At 40.6% G+C, this 16776-nt stretch overlaps 3 protein-coding genes across 8 annotated transcripts; 1 reads left to right on the plus strand and 2 right to left on the minus strand.

Moving 5' to 3' along the window:
- Positions 1-1844: 1844 nt before the first annotated feature.
- On the minus strand, positions 1845-6141 carry LOC118786137 (ICOS ligand-like). 4 transcript variants are annotated; one of them, XM_036541205.1, is made up of 6 exons: positions 6029-6141; positions 5102-5235; positions 4376-4711; positions 3767-4048; positions 2738-2896; positions 1845-2380 (listed from the first exon to the last, which is right to left on the minus strand). In XM_036541205.1, exons 2-6 carry the CDS (start codon positions 5160-5162, stop codon positions 2301-2303), a joined length of 918 nt encoding a protein of 305 aa, XP_036397098.1. In that variant the 5' UTR covers positions 5163-5235; positions 6029-6141; the 3' UTR covers positions 1845-2300. The 4 variants fall into 4 exon arrangements, with proteins under 4 accessions (XP_036397098.1, XP_036397097.1, XP_036397096.1 ...); XM_036541204.1 differs by lacking the exon at positions 6029-6141 and adding an exon at positions 5670-5981; XM_036541203.1 differs by lacking the exon at positions 6029-6141 and adding an exon at positions 5468-5663.
- A 992-nt stretch (positions 6142-7133) lies between these two features.
- On the plus strand, positions 7134-12274 carry gtpbp6 (GTP binding protein 6 (putative)). 2 transcript variants are annotated; one of them, XM_036541087.1, is made up of 11 exons: positions 7134-7676; positions 7870-8007; positions 8122-8192; positions 8587-8717; positions 8972-9042; positions 9388-9546; positions 9797-10005; positions 10347-10495; positions 10625-10777; positions 11110-11245; positions 12221-12274. In XM_036541087.1, the coding sequence occupies exons 1-10, from the start codon at positions 7169-7171 to the stop codon at positions 11234-11236; spliced, it is 1716 nt and encodes a 571-aa protein (XP_036396980.1). In that variant the 5' UTR covers positions 7134-7168; the 3' UTR covers positions 11237-11245; positions 12221-12274. The 2 variants fall into 2 exon arrangements, with proteins under 2 accessions (XP_036396980.1, XP_036396979.1); XM_036541086.1 differs by lacking the exon at positions 12221-12274 and having other exon boundaries at positions 11110-11421.
- si:dkey-66a8.7 (PI-PLC X domain-containing protein 1) lies at positions 11546-16222 on the minus strand. 2 transcript variants are annotated; one of them, XM_036541088.1, is made up of 8 exons: positions 16008-16222; positions 15595-15704; positions 15171-15276; positions 14531-14667; positions 14055-14183; positions 13535-13690; positions 12989-13172; positions 11546-12473 (listed from the first exon to the last, which is right to left on the minus strand). In XM_036541088.1, exons 2-8 carry the CDS (start codon positions 15679-15681, stop codon positions 12217-12219), a joined length of 1056 nt encoding a protein of 351 aa, XP_036396981.1. In that variant the 5' UTR covers positions 15682-15704; positions 16008-16222; the 3' UTR covers positions 11546-12216. The 2 variants fall into 2 exon arrangements, with proteins under 2 accessions (XP_036396981.1, XP_036396982.1); XM_036541089.1 differs by lacking the exon at positions 15171-15276 and having other exon boundaries at positions 11549-12473.
- Between the last annotated feature and the right edge of the window lie 554 nt (positions 16223-16776).

Below are 16776 nucleotides of genomic sequence, written 5' to 3' on the forward strand. Positions count from 1 at the left end.
GGAATCTTAATTTCAGCCAAGTCAGTAGCAATCAATCACCAGTGAAAGATTCACTTTTGTTTCATGACTTTAGTGTACTGGAAAGAAAGCAATTTGTTTTGATATATCTTTGATATATCATTTATCTCAAAATTAATTGTTTTATATCATAGTTGCAAAAAACAAACTGTTTTGAGTGTATATCATGATATGAATAAGGCAAAGTAAAATGTATTTTCTTGGCAAATTGTACAAACCCATCCTTCTGTGAATTTCAGTTTAAAAAAATTCAGTTAATAAGTTCAGTTTAAATAAATTCACTTTTTGGTAAGGATTGTAAAAACCTCCCCTTCTGATGAATGAACTGAAGTCCTGTATTAAAAGTTCCTCTTTGCATCCCCTCATGCACTGAGCAGCATCTGGACTTGCAGTTAGAGCAGATGTTAGTTTAAGATGACTCTTGTTCTCAGAGCCTGGGAAACAGGGTTCTTGTTATTTCACATGTTCTTAAGTGGGTAGATGCACGGGGGGGGACTCAGGACAAGCAGAAAAAAAACAGGACCTCAAATCAAAAATAATGCAAAGGCTGACACAGTATGTCTTCTGTATGTGCAGGGTACTTCCTACTCCTAACAACTGATTTAGGGTCAGCTTTCCCAATCCCTGGCATAAACCCGAAGATTACATGTTAAATGTGCAAAGTGCTCACTTCTCCAAGATTACTGCTCAGGAGCAAAATCATCGCTCACCATAACTCTTCCGCAGGGATTTTTTTCAACAGAGAAAAAAGGTATGCAAATGAGAAGGAGGATCAAGGCCTGTTTGTTGACTGCAGAAAACGCCTACATTACACCAGTGAAGGTACATCTTGCTCATGCAAGGAACAGGTCTGTACACGGCCACATACTCACACTTAAATACCAAGCACTCATTGTTCTGCTCTTGAACGTGCTGTCACTATCACAGTACTCATCTAAAAAAAAATATTTTACACAATATTTTACAAAAACAAAATATTGTTAACTTTAATAATTCCAGTAAGAATGGGACCAAGTTTATTCAGCTGGAATTCCTTACATATATTCCCAATCCTCTTGCTTGCGACAGACACCCTCTGGCATTACTGAAGTGGTGTTTGTCTGTCAGCTGGATAATTTAAATTAAACCACCTTGCCAGCAGGAAACACACCAATTGTAGGGCTGAACTATACTAACACAGGACTTTGGTATGGCCCTTAAATGGGATGAACCTTAAATGTGTGCCAACTTAATTCTGATTTCAGTAAAGAATGGTGTGAAAGCACCAGTACCAGTACTATCGTTGCAGCTATGCAGGAAATTGTGAGGTCAACACAAATCTGATTAATTATTACAAATTGACCCAACATGTTGAAAAGCTGTACATGAAATGCGATCCTAAGAGTGAGAAAATAAAATTATTCCTCAAGGGGTAAGCAGCTGTGGGGCGTGTGTCAGTGTTTGTTTCAACCAGTTAACCTGGCTTCTTTTGCTAATACTGTATGCTCTACACACCAACACTGGTTCACTCCTGTATCAGACAAGTTTCACTGTAAAAAGTTAAGAATATAAGCACAAATTACAGCTGTTATTATTAAAAATGGCAGATCTTTTTAAATATTTAAGAGCCTACCACCAAAACCAGAAACAGATTGAACCTCCTTATGCACCCCACTTGTTCATTACTATAAAATGTGTCCAGTTTTAATTAACTTTATTCTGATTCCCCTAAAAAGAAACACTACAAATAGTTACAAAATGTCAAACATATAATTTAACTTTTGTTAGGAAGTCTGTTAAACATCATCCTATCAAAGATATGTGAACTTTTTTTTTTTTCATCTGTGTGCATCTGAGTGTAGTTTTGAATTTGAAAGCAGGGTCAATGTCCCTGGGAATTGTATTCATTCCTTCCCATACAACAGTATTTTTTCCCTTTGTCCATTGAAAGTCCATAGGAAGGTGGTCCAAATTAGTCATCAGCTTAGGGGGCAACAGCATGAAATGGCTAGCTGCTTAGTAACTGTGGGATCAGCGGCGTTGCACCCCCTATCCTCAGTGCCACTACATAGATGGATTTCAGAGTTTAAGCTGTGTGGGTATGTGTGCTGTATGCATTTACATGTGACTATTTTGATCCGTTTAAGAGTTTAAGCTGTGTGGTTGTGTCTTAGGCTAAGTTTTATTGTTCTAGATGTGTGGATATTGAGTGCAGTGCTGCAGAGCCCCCCAGCAGCACTAAGCTCTCCCCCAAGTTCAGTCCCACGCTACCCTGTCCATCCAAGGCCTGCTGCTCCACACTGTTACACATTGGTCTCAGTCAAAGAGTCCAGCCGTTCCATGTCCAACATCGAATGCTTGGTCTCGTCTTCTTCTAGCACCACTAGAACACACACATCCAGGTACCTTCAGTTACATTCATTTATTGTGAGACACTATGAGACTACATACAGCAGGGCCAGTCAAGTCTAGTCCCAGAAGGCTGCATCCCAGGTTCTCCAGCTCTCTTAACTAAACTAGTTCAATAAATACGATGAATTTAATACAACAAAAGCCTGACTAGAAAGCATGCAGACATGGCCTCCCTCAAGGACCAGTATTTACAAATCCTGGTACAGCATTCATCTCAGTATGGGTTGTTGAGGTATATTGTTGTGGTATATTTTGTTGTGGTATATTGCACGTGTTGTAACTGACACTGAAGGAGTATGGGATAGGTGATGCAGTACAGGTCAGATACCTTGGTGTAAGTTTGAGTTCCTCTTTCGATCATAGTCCTCTTTGATCTGGTACACCACAGCTGAGGCCACCAGAACCGCCACAAGTACACACAGGGTGGTGCTGAACATCCACATGGCCTGGGACGCCCGGCCCACCACCGGACTCGCCTCAACTCCATCTGAACCAGGACACAACCAGATGGGACGGTCACTCTATACTGTTCACACACTGTCTCAGGATACAAACACTAAGAGAATCCTATGACAAATGACACCATTCCCATGTCAGACTGATTTTGACACATAGTTAATATGGGTAAAATTTCTAGAAATCTCAATACGGAATGCATCTAGTCATAGACTTGGTCATTAATAGATGCATGCAACGTCTTGTAATGGACACACACATTAAGTGCTGGGCTGTCCCTTTTCTTTTCTTTAACCAAGTGAGGTGTGATTATGTGTATGTTTAGTTTATTGGTATTTTCTAAAAACATACACAAACAGCAACAGTCAGAAGCTTGCAAGTCTGTAGGCTACTTTAACTGGTTTTCCTCAAGTGAAAATGGAAAAGAAGAATGGCTGGAATACCCCATTCCCACCAAACCAAAAAAAAAGGAAAGAACACCACAAAACCACAATCCTCTGCATTTGCAAAATGTTGGGAATCACAGGCATCTTAATTAACCCAATTTCAAGTATTTCCAAAATATGTTTTGCAAACGATGGTTTTGCAAACCTCCTTTTAAAGGCATATAAAAAGAATAAACCAAAACACAGCCAATTCTTAGTCTTCGACATTCACACAGCAAACAAAACAATTTTAAGTTCACTACTCTCCAACAACCTTTCTTTACAGGTGAATAAACTCTCTTCCACCCCTTTTGGTAAGGCACTACTTCTAATTATGGCACTCTGCTGCAACATGTGCCAAGTAAATAAATGAATAAATAAAACTGTCTACAAAGTGGAGGTTTTACCATCATACAAACTGTACTATGCATTAAATTTGTACAAACGCCATTGCAACCTTTTGCTTATGTACTCACAACTTAAAGATTCCAGAGTCTCATTGAGGAGGAGGTTTTCTATTGCACATGACACGGTGGTGTCCTGGGTGACATTGACCAATAGGACGCTGGTTACATCGTAGAGCCCAGAGTCAGGGATCAGAGTGCTCTGTGTGTGTGCTGAATCCAAAGCGTGTTGCTCCGTTTGATCAAGGAACCAGTGGACAGCGGGTTCGGGGAACCCTCCGCTAGAGTGACAGGTGAAGCGAGCCTCCTCTCCCTCTCTCACTTCATTCAGTAACACTGGAGAGCTAAAATGAGCTGCAGAAGAAAGTGGCACGTTTTGGGGAGACCATCCTGATCTACTGATTTAAGGAAAACATCATTGGTTCACTTTTCAGTTATTATTTCTATGTATGCGTAACTAGTGCCTGAAATGTTTTCTGGCACTAGTTATTGTGAGATCAAATGTCCATGAACGCCTTATATTGTATACAGCCAGTACAAAAAATTTCAAAAACACCCTTAACAAAACAGATAAATGACTTGTCATCCATTTAAATACTTCCCTCTGGTTTTGCTTTTTCCAAAGTGCTACCCAATGCGTTTTTAAATGTCATCAAAAGAACTAACAGTTTGGAGTCTTACCTGCAACTCTGAGGCACACAGTGCAGATGGGAGTGCTGGACTCCAGGCCAGGGTGGCTGATGTAGCAGTCATAGCTCTGTTCATCTTCCCTAATTACATCAGAAAGCTGCAGGGAAAAGTCTCCAGTCTGCAGAGCAGCTGCGGAGAGCCGTGTCCTATTGCTGTATGACATTATCTGTGTCCTCTCACTTCCCTCCCCTGATTCTGACCTGTGCACCACATCACTCCCTAGTCTCCATTCAATGGAAATATCCACTGAGGCCAGTTCCTCTGCTCCACTGTAGACACATGGCAGGATGGCAGATTCTCCAACTATCCCAAGCACACATTCATCACCTACGAATGAACAGGCACAGTTTAGTATTTACATACTTTTGTAAAATGTATGAAGACATCATCTATGTGATTTTTGTTAATTGTTGTGAATATTTTGTGACGACGTTGCCTACAAACTACATTTGCATGATACTGTTCTGCCTTCCAAGATGACTACATTATTTTATACAAATTCAAATAGATCTTTCACTTCCACAGTGCCTTCAAATAGATCTGTGTTAGAGCAAACTGCCCTTGTTTCATTGTTTAGAACGTATTAAGTTGTGACAAGGAGCTTCACAATACGATTCTTCTCCGACAAATAAATATGAAATAGTAACAGAAAAGTCAGTAAGTGTTTGTAAGAGAAATATCTCAAATAAATGATCATCAGCGAGGTATAAAACTTACCGAGTGACGTGCAATAACTGATTACACTCAACAGCAGTCCACTGGTCCATGTCACTGACATCGCCCTCAGGGATGAGGTATGACCGGATGTCGCCGGGAGTAGTGTGGGACAGGGGGTATAGCGACACTGGGTGCTAAAGCACAGATGATTTGAATTTGACATCAAATACGAAGGTCCCTGATACCTCGGATTTTTGCGCTCGGATATTTAGCATGTCGTTTTTAGATGTTAGCCTATTTAATGACTCAAGTAAATGTCATAAAGTGTTTTTCCCCGACAACATGCTAGCTCCCGTTGAAATTATTCACCGTAGACGAATAAAAAGCATGCTGCTGACACCCAATAGGAAAAGAATCCACACCTACACCATGCAACGACTTGTCTCAGCTCGTCCTAGTCCTTAGCATTGTCTGTGGCATGGCGAAGTCATTCGAATGAAATAGCAACACATCTAGATTTTTTATCTGAAGAAGGCATACACGAATTCAAACTTTGTACGTGCCAGAACTCCGCAACTTGACACCTTAAACCATACAGGTGCCTCTATGATTATGGAAAACAGCCTACCGTTTGGATATTTCTTCGATGAAGCAATGGGGACATCAAACAGGAAATATTTTGAACGAAAACTGCTCCCACTTATGACGCCTACTTTATTTGTTGATCAAGTGTATGATAATGCAGATAATTTGTGGTGCTGTTGGTGAAGTGAGTAGGAAATGTTATAGGCTATTCGGTCATCATATCTAACGTTAGAGTAACTTCGTAGTTAAGCGACCAACAAGTTTAGCAGGTCCTATGTACAGAATAAGTCTAAAGAACATAATTAAGTTGCAGTAATATGCAGCACTAGCTTGCAAGAACAGTAGATAGATAATGGAGGACACACAAGTTGAAGTGTAACAACAACAAAAAAAAATCCTCACCCACTTGTTATTCCTCATACAGTCTAGGTCTTACGTCAACAGAAGACAGACGAGATCTTGCATGCCAGCCCGACAGGTCTGGCTACTTTTCAGTAAAATTATTTTTTTAAGCGTGGGATACCGTCCCTCGGCGCTGATATCAATGTGAATACCATAGGATTGTGGGTCGGATGTCCAACCCCTCCCCCCTAATATGAAACATGAATAAAAGACTAAAATACTCATGGGATCTCGGACATTAGACCTATAATTTTTAAAGTTTTTTTTTTCCCAGTATAGATACTGACTTAAGAATTGTTGACCTAATATATCACTCCGAGAGAGACCTATTTACCATCAGATATAAAGTGCTTTTCATATTTATTAATATCCCTGTCCAAACATTAAATATTACAAAAGAAAAAACACAACAAAATAATCTTTTCAGCGCATATTCACAGTTCATTTTAAAACAGAAAATAAGAGGGTCACATTTATTCACACCCTTGGCGTAATCATTGAAACAAAGGCAGGAAAAGCAAATCTAGGGTCCAACCTTCCTGTTTCTTTGTGGTATAAAAGGTGGTAACAGTAAACATAAATATTGGAGAGCACTTCATGTAGCCAATCTCCTCTTTACACAGATAAGCTACAAAATACTTGAATTGTTGTACATAGTATATGAGAATGCGTTCTTTAATTCATAAGATGTGTAAGATTATGCAGTAAAAAAATTAGCAATAAATATTTTTAAATCCTTTTCCATAACACGGATTCTTCATCGCTGGACATAGGATGCCAGTGCCGTGTCCTGACCACAAGAGGGCACTTGAGCTTTATAAACACATGCACGTTGTCGGAAAACCCCGAATTTCTTCGGATATGATCGAAGGTGACCGAAGCGCACCAGCCAGCCATTTTTCGCTGTCTGTGGGCAGCTTGCACGTTGGGTAGAGTGGATCACAGCGTTCTGCAAATATAACACCAAAGTAGTTTATACCGCTGTTTGATTGAAACAGTTACGAAATGTTGTAACTTTCATATGCGGTAACATGAACATCTTATTGTACTGAATGATTTTTGGGTTCCCCGAAATTACTGTCTTAATAGCTAGAGTCAAGCTTCTGTAGTTAGCAGCGAGCTAGCTAGTTGTCTAGACGGATGGAACTTATAAAGTATTGCATGCAAGGGAAATATATTGTACTGAATTTATTTGCTAAAAGGAATTACTACACGTTTTTTGTTTCGTATCATCTGAGGAACCGTCATTGGTCACCGGTTGTCCTGAAGTCATCATTAAGGTACCAAAACAATCACTCGGTATGTTCCAGACCCACAAGTTTACACTTACCCCACTTAAGGCAGAAATACTGTGCACCTGCGAACTTTCCACGGGTCAGGGCATTGCCTGTAGGCCTATTAGGTGTAGAGCGCAGTTATATTCGTTGTTTCTCGACAACATCGTGCAAATTCAAAATCAAGAAACATAGCTCTGGAGATGCTACAGATGACGATGGTGCAGATCTCGGGGATTGTATTTTGGAGGAGAGCGAAGTAGACGAGCTCTTCCAACAGCAGGTTCCCACGGACATCGGTGACGGGCATCACAGGGTCTTCATCGTTCACCCCGATGTGAAATGGGGAAGGAAAAAACAGCGTCTGACCACAGGTTAGTTGTACGTTAAGTAATATGAATAGACATGCTACCTCCTTACTAGCGGTTTATTGAACTTAGAATAGTCAACGAGTCCAGTATAATATAAAACTAAAAGTTATATATATGTCACCTTTTACTGGCATAGAGCTTTTACACCTTGGACATGATAGGTTTGTTCCAGTAATATCGATTGTGTGCTTTGTAGCTGAGCTTCAGATGGAGGAGGCTGTGGGGCTAGTGACCACATTGCAAAATTGGACCGTGGTTGACAAGATAATTCTCTCCACAAAAATGCCGGACAAGAAGAGGCTTTTCGGAAAGGGAAACTTCCAGTTACTCACAGGTCGGGAGCTGCTGGCTGTGCACAATACATTTCCGTGAACTACAGATCCACTGGCTTTTGGGAAAGAATGCCCTTGAGGCTCTTCATTTAAGTTATGCTAACACTTTATTTCAGAAAGGATCAAGGGAGTGCCAGGGATCACTGCTGTGTTCGTGAATGTAGAGCGTCTGTCACCTTCGTCAGAGGTAAAGTTAATTACTCTGCTGGTACCATGTCATCAAGTGTAGTGTAGGCATTGATGAGTTCAGTCTGAGAGCATCGTGCAGTTTTCCCAGGTGTCCCAGTGTAATCCACAGTCGGGAGGTTCCTCAGCCCTTCCTCCTGAAGGGCCGTAGGTCCACTGGTTTTCATTCTTTCTTTAATTCTTTAAGTCATCACTTTGGAAGCAGTCTCACCTGGTGCTACATGTATAAGCTGTTTGCTAAATGAAAATGAGGGCAAAGCTGGAGGCTTGCCTTCATTGACTACCTGTGACCCAGATGTAACCAGCACTGTACATTTTGGTGTCATGAAGATGTGACATTTTTCTGATGATAATGGTGTGTGTGTGTGTGTGTGTGTGTGTGTGTCCTGTGGCAGAGGGAGCTGGAGGAGGCTTGGGGAGTAAAGGTGTTGGACAGATACACTGTGGTGCTTCACATATTCCGCTGTAATGCTCGTACCAAGGAGGCCAAGCTGCAGATCTCTCTGGCTGAGATCCCGCTGTTAAGGTAAACGTTCATCTCCCTGGATCATGTCATTTATTTAAAGCAAAGTGTGACCTTTGGGTGCTTTTTTGTACACAGAATGTATTCATATGAATCATTTTGCAATCACTGCATGATATTTCATAGCGTGTAAGCAAACCTGGTTCATGTTCTTGATTTCATTGTTGGACACATACTGCAATTGGTGTAAGATTAGTAGCACAATGTGGGGGACATGATCAGATAAAATTCACATGACCCTATGCTTGTGCTCACAGATCACGTTTAAGGAATGACTTAGCAAATTTGGACCAGCAGGGTGGGGGTTCCAGATATATAATGGGTTCAGGTAAGAGACTGGAGAGTGAAAATACCGCTCACCCTACAGAATGAAGGTAACCTGTCATGTACAGTGCATTATCGTATTATCACTATTTCTAGTATTATTCTGCATTCATGTCACCCTTTTCCAGAATGCATTAGTTGCACATTTGTACACTGTATAACAAATGCAAAGAACAGTTCATATACCAGTAATAGTATTACAAATATTATTACCTGTAATATTGTAAAGAAGCGCAGTGAATACAAAACTGTACAAACAACTGTACGTGCAAAGCACAAACAAACTGCATTCAGTTTCATATTACATGTGAAGTGGCTGCAGATTAATGCACCAAGCTTCACCGTGCAGGTGAAACTCTAATGGAGGTGCAGCAGAGGCTGCTGAAGGAGAGAGAGCTGAAGATCCGGGCCGCGCTGGAGAAGCTCCGGAGGAAACGCCACCTGCTTCGCTCCCAGCGGCAACAGCGAGAATTCCCCGTCATCTCCGTCATGGGCTACACCAACTGCGGTGAGATGCGGGGTTCAGGGAGAATGATATGGGGTGGTGCATTTGTATGTGTGGTTCTGTGAGTGGTTGGACTCACTTGGGACCAAAGTGTGTGACCTTTACTTTCACTTGGTTTACAGTTTAAGTCACGAGCGATCAGGCTGGAGCACCGTAACAAACTCAATGTACCATGATTTTCTGAATCTAAAACTGCTGACATGTGCAATAAAATAACATTCCTTTTTAATAACCATGTACTCTCTACCTCCAGGAAAGACCACCCTGATCAAGGCCCTTACTGGCGACGCTGGACTGGAGCCTCGTGACCAGCTTTTCGCTACCCTGGATGTCACCGTCCATGCTGGCCGGCTGCCCAGTCACATGACTGTTCTCTTCGTGGACACCATTGGCTTCCTGTCCCAGCTGCCCCACCAGCTCATTGACTCTTTCTCAGCTACCTTAGAGGATGTGGCCCATTCAGTGCGTACTATCTGCTGCACTCTACAAGGCTGTGTCAGTGCTGCGTTGTGTTTCTGACACTACATGGGACAGTCTTCATCCCAAAAATGCTACTGTAGTATTTTTATATTTAAGGGAATTTTACTCTTTTTTTGTTGCTGGGGGTAAACACTCTGCCTTTGAGTTCATACCATATTAGTCCAAATATATGGCAGTTGTGATTATAAGCCTTTGCAAAGAGCAGCATGTTATCAAATCCAAAAAAGTAATAGATTATAACAAAATATAACAGATTTATAGATATTTCACTGCTCCTGTGTGATGTCTGACTAAGGTGCTGAAACCAAGCGCATATTTTCCAGGATCTGATCATACACGTCAGAGACATCAGCCACCCAGAGACTGTTAACCAGAAGGCAAATGTGCTGAACGTCCTAAAGAACCTGCAGATCCCTGAGCATCTGATGAGCTCCCTTGTGGAGGTCCACAACAAGATTGACCTGATTCCAGGGTATAAGGGGAATAAAACTCAAAACAAACTACATTTCAAAATACAGTGTCATAAGCATGCATCTATCACAAATGAATCAACCTCTCTGCTGCTGTGACTTCCTCTCTCAGAGTGATCTCTGATCTGCAGGTACCAGCCCTCGGAGCCTGACACCCTGCCCATATCCGCTCTGAAAGGACAGGGTTTGGAGGAGCTGAGGAAGAGAATAGAATCGGCCATCATGAAGTCCACAGGGAAACAAATTTTGACTCTTAAGGTGGATCTCAGCACTTTCCAGTTAAGGTACACAGTTATGAATCTGAAAGAGATGAAAACATCATTTCCAAGGAAGGGCAGTATACTTTAAGGTTTAAATAATATGCCACCTGGTTCAGTGATTACTGAAAACATTCCATGCATATTTGCTCTTAAAAAGGGCCATGTACTTCATGTGTATTCAGCAGTACTTCCCCTGGGGTTCATTTTGGTTTTTGACAGAAACTCAAGGTAAATTTCAGGCTGTAAAAATATGAGTTCAATTATAATTGTGATGTAAACTGCTGATAATTGTCAGAACAGAAGGGTTGTAGGTACCTTTTAAGTGAAGATCTATTTGAATGTGTGTCTCCCCACAGCTGGTTGCACAAGGAGGCTACGGTTCAAGAGGTGAATGTGGACGCGGAGGAAGGCACAGCCTTAGTCACGGTTATCATCAGCACTGCAGCATACGGGCGGTATAGGAAGCTGTTCCAGGCTTCTTAACAGAGCATAGTGAGTAAATGTCCTTTGACAAGATGGCAAAATCATCAAGGTCTATCCATTGTTTATTGTCAAGGACTAATCTATCATATGTAACTATGCTTGGTATACTGTCAGACTGAACCTGCCCTGTGTATCCTATGAACTGATGACTTGCATTCAGACAAGACTGGTAAACAGCCAAGTCTTACTCTTTTGCCTCAACATAGTAATGCTTCAAAGAATCAAAACACAGCCAATGCATTTTTCTTTATGAATAATAAATTATTTGTTATAAAAAGTAGTGTTTTTTACATGTATCCTATTTTCTTGCCTTAAGGCTCCTTGAGATGCGTCAGAGGTATGGTTAGAACCTAATTTGTTGAAACATGTAAGGTCAGGGGCTGTTTGGGGCATTGAGTACTTAGGGGAATCCTCTTATTAATGCCAGCTAGAGGTGAAATGAAGGTTTTGCCATTACTCTGGGAGAGATGCCAACACAACTATTAACAGGGCCATTATTTGTCCCTTAATAATTTTATACTGCAGTGTAAGGACATATTACAAGTTTAGATCACTCTGTAAATACATTGCCACACACTGCACTCTATGTAAACAATTACTTTTTGAACACACATAAAACCCAAGGGCTCTGTGTTTTCACTTAAATTGATTTTGCTGCTAAACCTCATTGACACATCTCATTGGTACACAGTGAAATTCAGTAAGTTTGCCCTTGTCACCTGAAAATATGTAAACACCGAATAACCCACTTCACCCAAATATCCTAGAGCTTAACTTGACAAATGTGTTCTACGTAAATGTAGAAATAATAATACATAAGCATATGGTAAAAAGTATGTAAACATTAACAAGTGAAATATACAGATTCCTTCCTTACACTTGTATTTCTTATTTGTGCACAAAACTAGCAATTAGACCATCTCTTTTGAAAATATGGCCCTTAGGTCCAGAAGTAGAATGAAAGGTCCAAGGCTCTGTTTTCAGATGTATCCTCCATCCTTCACCTGGACAAGCTTCTCATTGAGGGCGATGACAAGGGGACAGAAGTGGACAGAGCCAACAAAGTCTCCAGCGATTATGTTGAGACTGTCGGGGCGTGACCCAGGATGCTGGTCCCGGAGCCAGTCCATGAGGCATTCCTGGTTCTTCTGGGTCAGCGTACGGAGGGACTCGCAGGGATGGAACGTGATGTAGCGCCTGTCAGCTGTCAGGTTCAGTCCTGACACAAAGAAGCCCGCTGTGGAAGTATCGTAGCAATTTAGAAAGCTTCATTTTCAGTTACAAACACAACACAGCAAATGCTCCACATACATATTTAACTAGCATCAGGATCACATACAATCAGTGGGCAAAATTTCACCCACAACAGCTCCTTGTATGGCCCTTGGAAAGGCCAGCAGACCTGGGCACCTACCTTTACACATTTCAAGGGAAACTTCTATCCATTTATATGAAATAGGAAGATAATTACCCCTGTAAAATATCGGTATTTGAGTGTCAGGTCCTGTTTCATTAATGTGAAAAATCGCAGCAAGTATGGCCAAGGGAGACACGCTTGGTCCACTAAGCAATACTCTGAAGTTAAAATGGCCCTTCAAGGTCCAATGTACCATACAGGCATAATACACTACATACAGATATGTGGCTAGACCCATTTTTGTATGTATGAAGAACATTATCTGGAACTTAGAGCAGTTGGTGGTTTTAATGGAGTAGCAGAAATATGTTTGGTTTCAGGGGCAAGGTCCTTACCTGGGCGCCCAATCTCTTTCTGCCAGTCCAGGTAGTGGATCACTCCTGATGCAGTGCGCTGGTTAGCCCACCAATAAGGAATGTCTGGCCAAAGTTCCGGATGTCTCAGTACCGTCTGATGTTCATAGGACAGGATCACCTGTTGCCCTGAAGCCCATAGTCCCTGCAGGGTCAGGTCAGAACTCTGAAGGTACAAAAACACAGAGTGAAGTTTACCATCTTCACATACACACACACTACTGTGCAAACCAGAGAACAGAATGGTCTAGCACATATAATGAAACCTCACCTTCTCCTTTCTCCCTTGAAGGGTATCACAGCAGAACTAGGAGAAGGTTAGCTTGATAAGCTTTTTTAATGAAAAGGAAGAGAATTCTTTCAGGCTGGTAAAAAGACATGTCAATCAATGATAAATTATTACGGTATTTAGTGGAAACCTGCTAAAAATAGTTTCTTCCATTTGCAATCTCAATTTCATCACTGTTTTATATTGAGGGTCTTCCAATAGAAAGGAGCCTGGACATATTACATATTGAGAGGGCTCACCTTTTGAGGACATAGTTTAGATCCAAAAATCTTCTTCAAAGAAAAAATGAATTTCTCATGAAGCTTTTCACTTAGGCCTTCAAACTCACGGCAGGCTAAAATGACAACCTCCTTAGGATGACAGTCAAGCCACCTGGCAATGTCCTCCAGCGCTTCCTATAAAGGATTGTAATTTATATACATATGTGTTTTAGAAGGGCCCCAGGTTTAACAAAGATTCATCTGCATTTCATTTACATTATTAATTTAGATAGCATACATTTAAAATTTTATTCATTTATACACATGGTTTTTTTACCGAAGCTACTTTAGATTAAGTATATGGGCACAACAGCAGTGAATTGTCCAAAATCTCAACCCATTACATTCTTACTGTGAGTTCATTTACCTACACACAAATCCAGACTGCTGCTCTTTACCTTGTAGTAGTCACACAAAATTACTGTATATAAAATCCCACAAAATTATAGATGAGAAATGATCCTGAATGAGTCCACGATTCCACGGAAGTCAGACTCACCACTACAGTGGAAAACGTGAAGATGACATGTGTGAAGTAAAGATCATCAGAGGTGTCGCTTGGTTTGTGAGCAATGCGGAGGTCGAAATATCGAATGCCTGCCTTCATCTGTTCCACAATACTCCTCTCCTGTTTCAAGTCACACAGAGGTGATGGAATGCATTCTTTTTCATGTGTATTACATATTTCATCAATGTTCTGAAGACACAATTTCACATTATGTACCCTCGAAGGAAATCAACATTCAGTGAGGTGAGAGACTTCTGATTTTATCAGCTTTTCATCCTTTATCATTCACCACGAGTTCATTTATTTTTGATTATTTCAATGACCACAACTTGAAATACAACAGCAATGCAGGACAAATGAATCAGTCTATATTGTCGATATATCATAGATATACTGTATGTACATTTGTGTGTTGGAACAAAATGGCAAAATACTGGCTAAACTGATGATATGAAAATGGTGCAGACCTGTGTTGTTGCCCATCTGTAAATGGCAGGTCGGGTAAGGCAGTAAAAGAGTCCATCCACCAGTCTGAAGGTGTCAGACTCAGATTGGACCAGAGGGGAACTGATGTCAAGGCAGTAAGTCATAGTGTCATGACTGCCTGCAACAGCACAAACATTTCTTATTTTAATTTCCATTCTCAAAAAGGAACTATAACACCTGGATGTTTTCCATGTCAGTAATTATATCACACATCTTGATATGGACAAGAAATTTAACATTAAAACTAGAATCATTGTAACATCACTTCTTGTAGGGGATAAGGACTCACAGTGTGCAAGCTAACTCACCAGGTAACAGAAAACACAGGTTGCACTAATGGACGCGTTATTTCAGTTTGTATCACAGAAAAAGATAATTGTGAATAATTAGCTCCTCCTCTTACAAGCAATACCTTTGAACTTTCAGCCTCTTTGTATGTTATGTATTCAATAAAACATGAAGCAGATGACATCTTGATTCTGATCATTTTATATCTAGTTAGCTAAATATTCAGACAATGAAAGTAGCTACTAAGCAAGCAATTTTAGCAAGCTAAGCACTTAGCTGAAACGTCAGTTAGCTAACAGTAGGCAACTGGTGGTTCATCGTATAATTGATTACCTTTGGATATTCTGACAGCATGTGCGCTTTGGTACTTAGCAATGTAATGCCACCGTCGATTCTCACTTGGAAGCGTCTCAAGCCTCGTTTTAATTTGAAAGTGTGTCTAACGAGAGAGTTGACATGTTTGTACAAGTGACGTTGAAACACATTTTCATTTCAATTTTTTATTTTGTCTCGCAGAAATAATCTTACGAAAACTTGGGTGGTGGCAGCATTTGAATTAAAACTGCATAGGGAATTTTAAGGACTTTTTCATATCAGTAATCTTGGGATACTTGCAGCAAGACACAAAACCAATGGGAGCAGGCAGAGATGACAATAACCATGTGGATCCAGCTTCGGGTCTGATCCCAAAAGAGGAAACCATCCATTACAATACGTTGCATGCATGTTAAAAATGACAAAAACGCATTGTTGTTACCTGGAATGGCAAGGTTGTACAGTGGAATGTTCCATAATGTTTCAGGGAGATTTGACATCCAGTCCTCAAAGTTCTGGGTGTTTGCATTCGACGAAGCCATTTTTGGATGCCTTTCGGATAGAAAGCGCCAATTACTTCAAGCTTAAGTTTAACAGTGTAGCGAAAACGAACTCTTAAAAAGTGTTAGTAAAAGTAATGTTCGTGAAAGCAAATCACAAGAAGTACACAGACCGAGGACGTCGCACAGAGTCTTTGCAAGCTAGTTATCGTTTAGTTTAATTGTTGCAACAAAAACCCAATGCCATGCAGTGGATCCACATACATAGCCTAGCTAGTCTTAATAAATAGCTAGCCCAGATCGATTGGCCTTATTATTTCTACATTCAAATCATAAGTATAATACTTCTACTTACTCGTTGTGAACGCTTCCTTTGGAGGGTCACATCTCTAAAACGTATCATAAGACATTTGGACTATTTTAAATCAGACAACTCATCCTGCCATTTAATCGTGGGCACGACACAGCAACAACACCCATCCAACAACCAAAGGACCTGTTTCTGTTGCAGCACTCTGAAAAGCGCTTTTCTGAAAGTTTCAGGAAATAAGACAAACAAGGAAGTCGCCATGTCAGCAAGAGTGCGTCTAACAAGTGCAAACAATTTATGTAGCGTGTACTGTTGACGTCATTCGATGTTTCGAAAAACTCTCACAGTCATAATAAAAAAGTAACAAAATACCATTAGACGACTGTATGAAAATAATTGTTTATTATGTGTTGATTATAATTTTTCTTGTTTCCTTCAAGTGGTCTGATTTTGATTTTATTTTTTTTTTTTTTTTGAGGCAAAATTAGTTGAATAAATTTTATGTCACATAAAATACATGGAACATGTAAAGTTAACAGAACATTGAACCAAGAAAACAATAAACATCTTCCAGGGTTGGTTTCTTACTCTTTGCAAGTACTGCGCTGAAATTAACAAAATGAAATTAGAAGATAGCAAAGCATCAGGCTAGTCTTGTGACTTCTCAGAATTTGATGCAGTAGTGATCAGAAAAGCAGGAACTTGCACTACTCCATTTGCCCTGCACCTACAACCCCAAAACATGGCTGCTGGAACTGACTGCTCACACAAACACTGCTGAAGAATCAGGTACACAATGACCTCATCATGACCT

This window comes from Megalops cyprinoides, chromosome 11 (genome assembly GCF_013368585.1).
Source record: "Megalops cyprinoides isolate fMegCyp1 chromosome 11, fMegCyp1.pri, whole genome shotgun sequence".
Taxonomy (NCBI): domain Eukaryota; kingdom Metazoa; phylum Chordata; class Actinopteri; order Elopiformes; family Megalopidae; genus Megalops; species Megalops cyprinoides.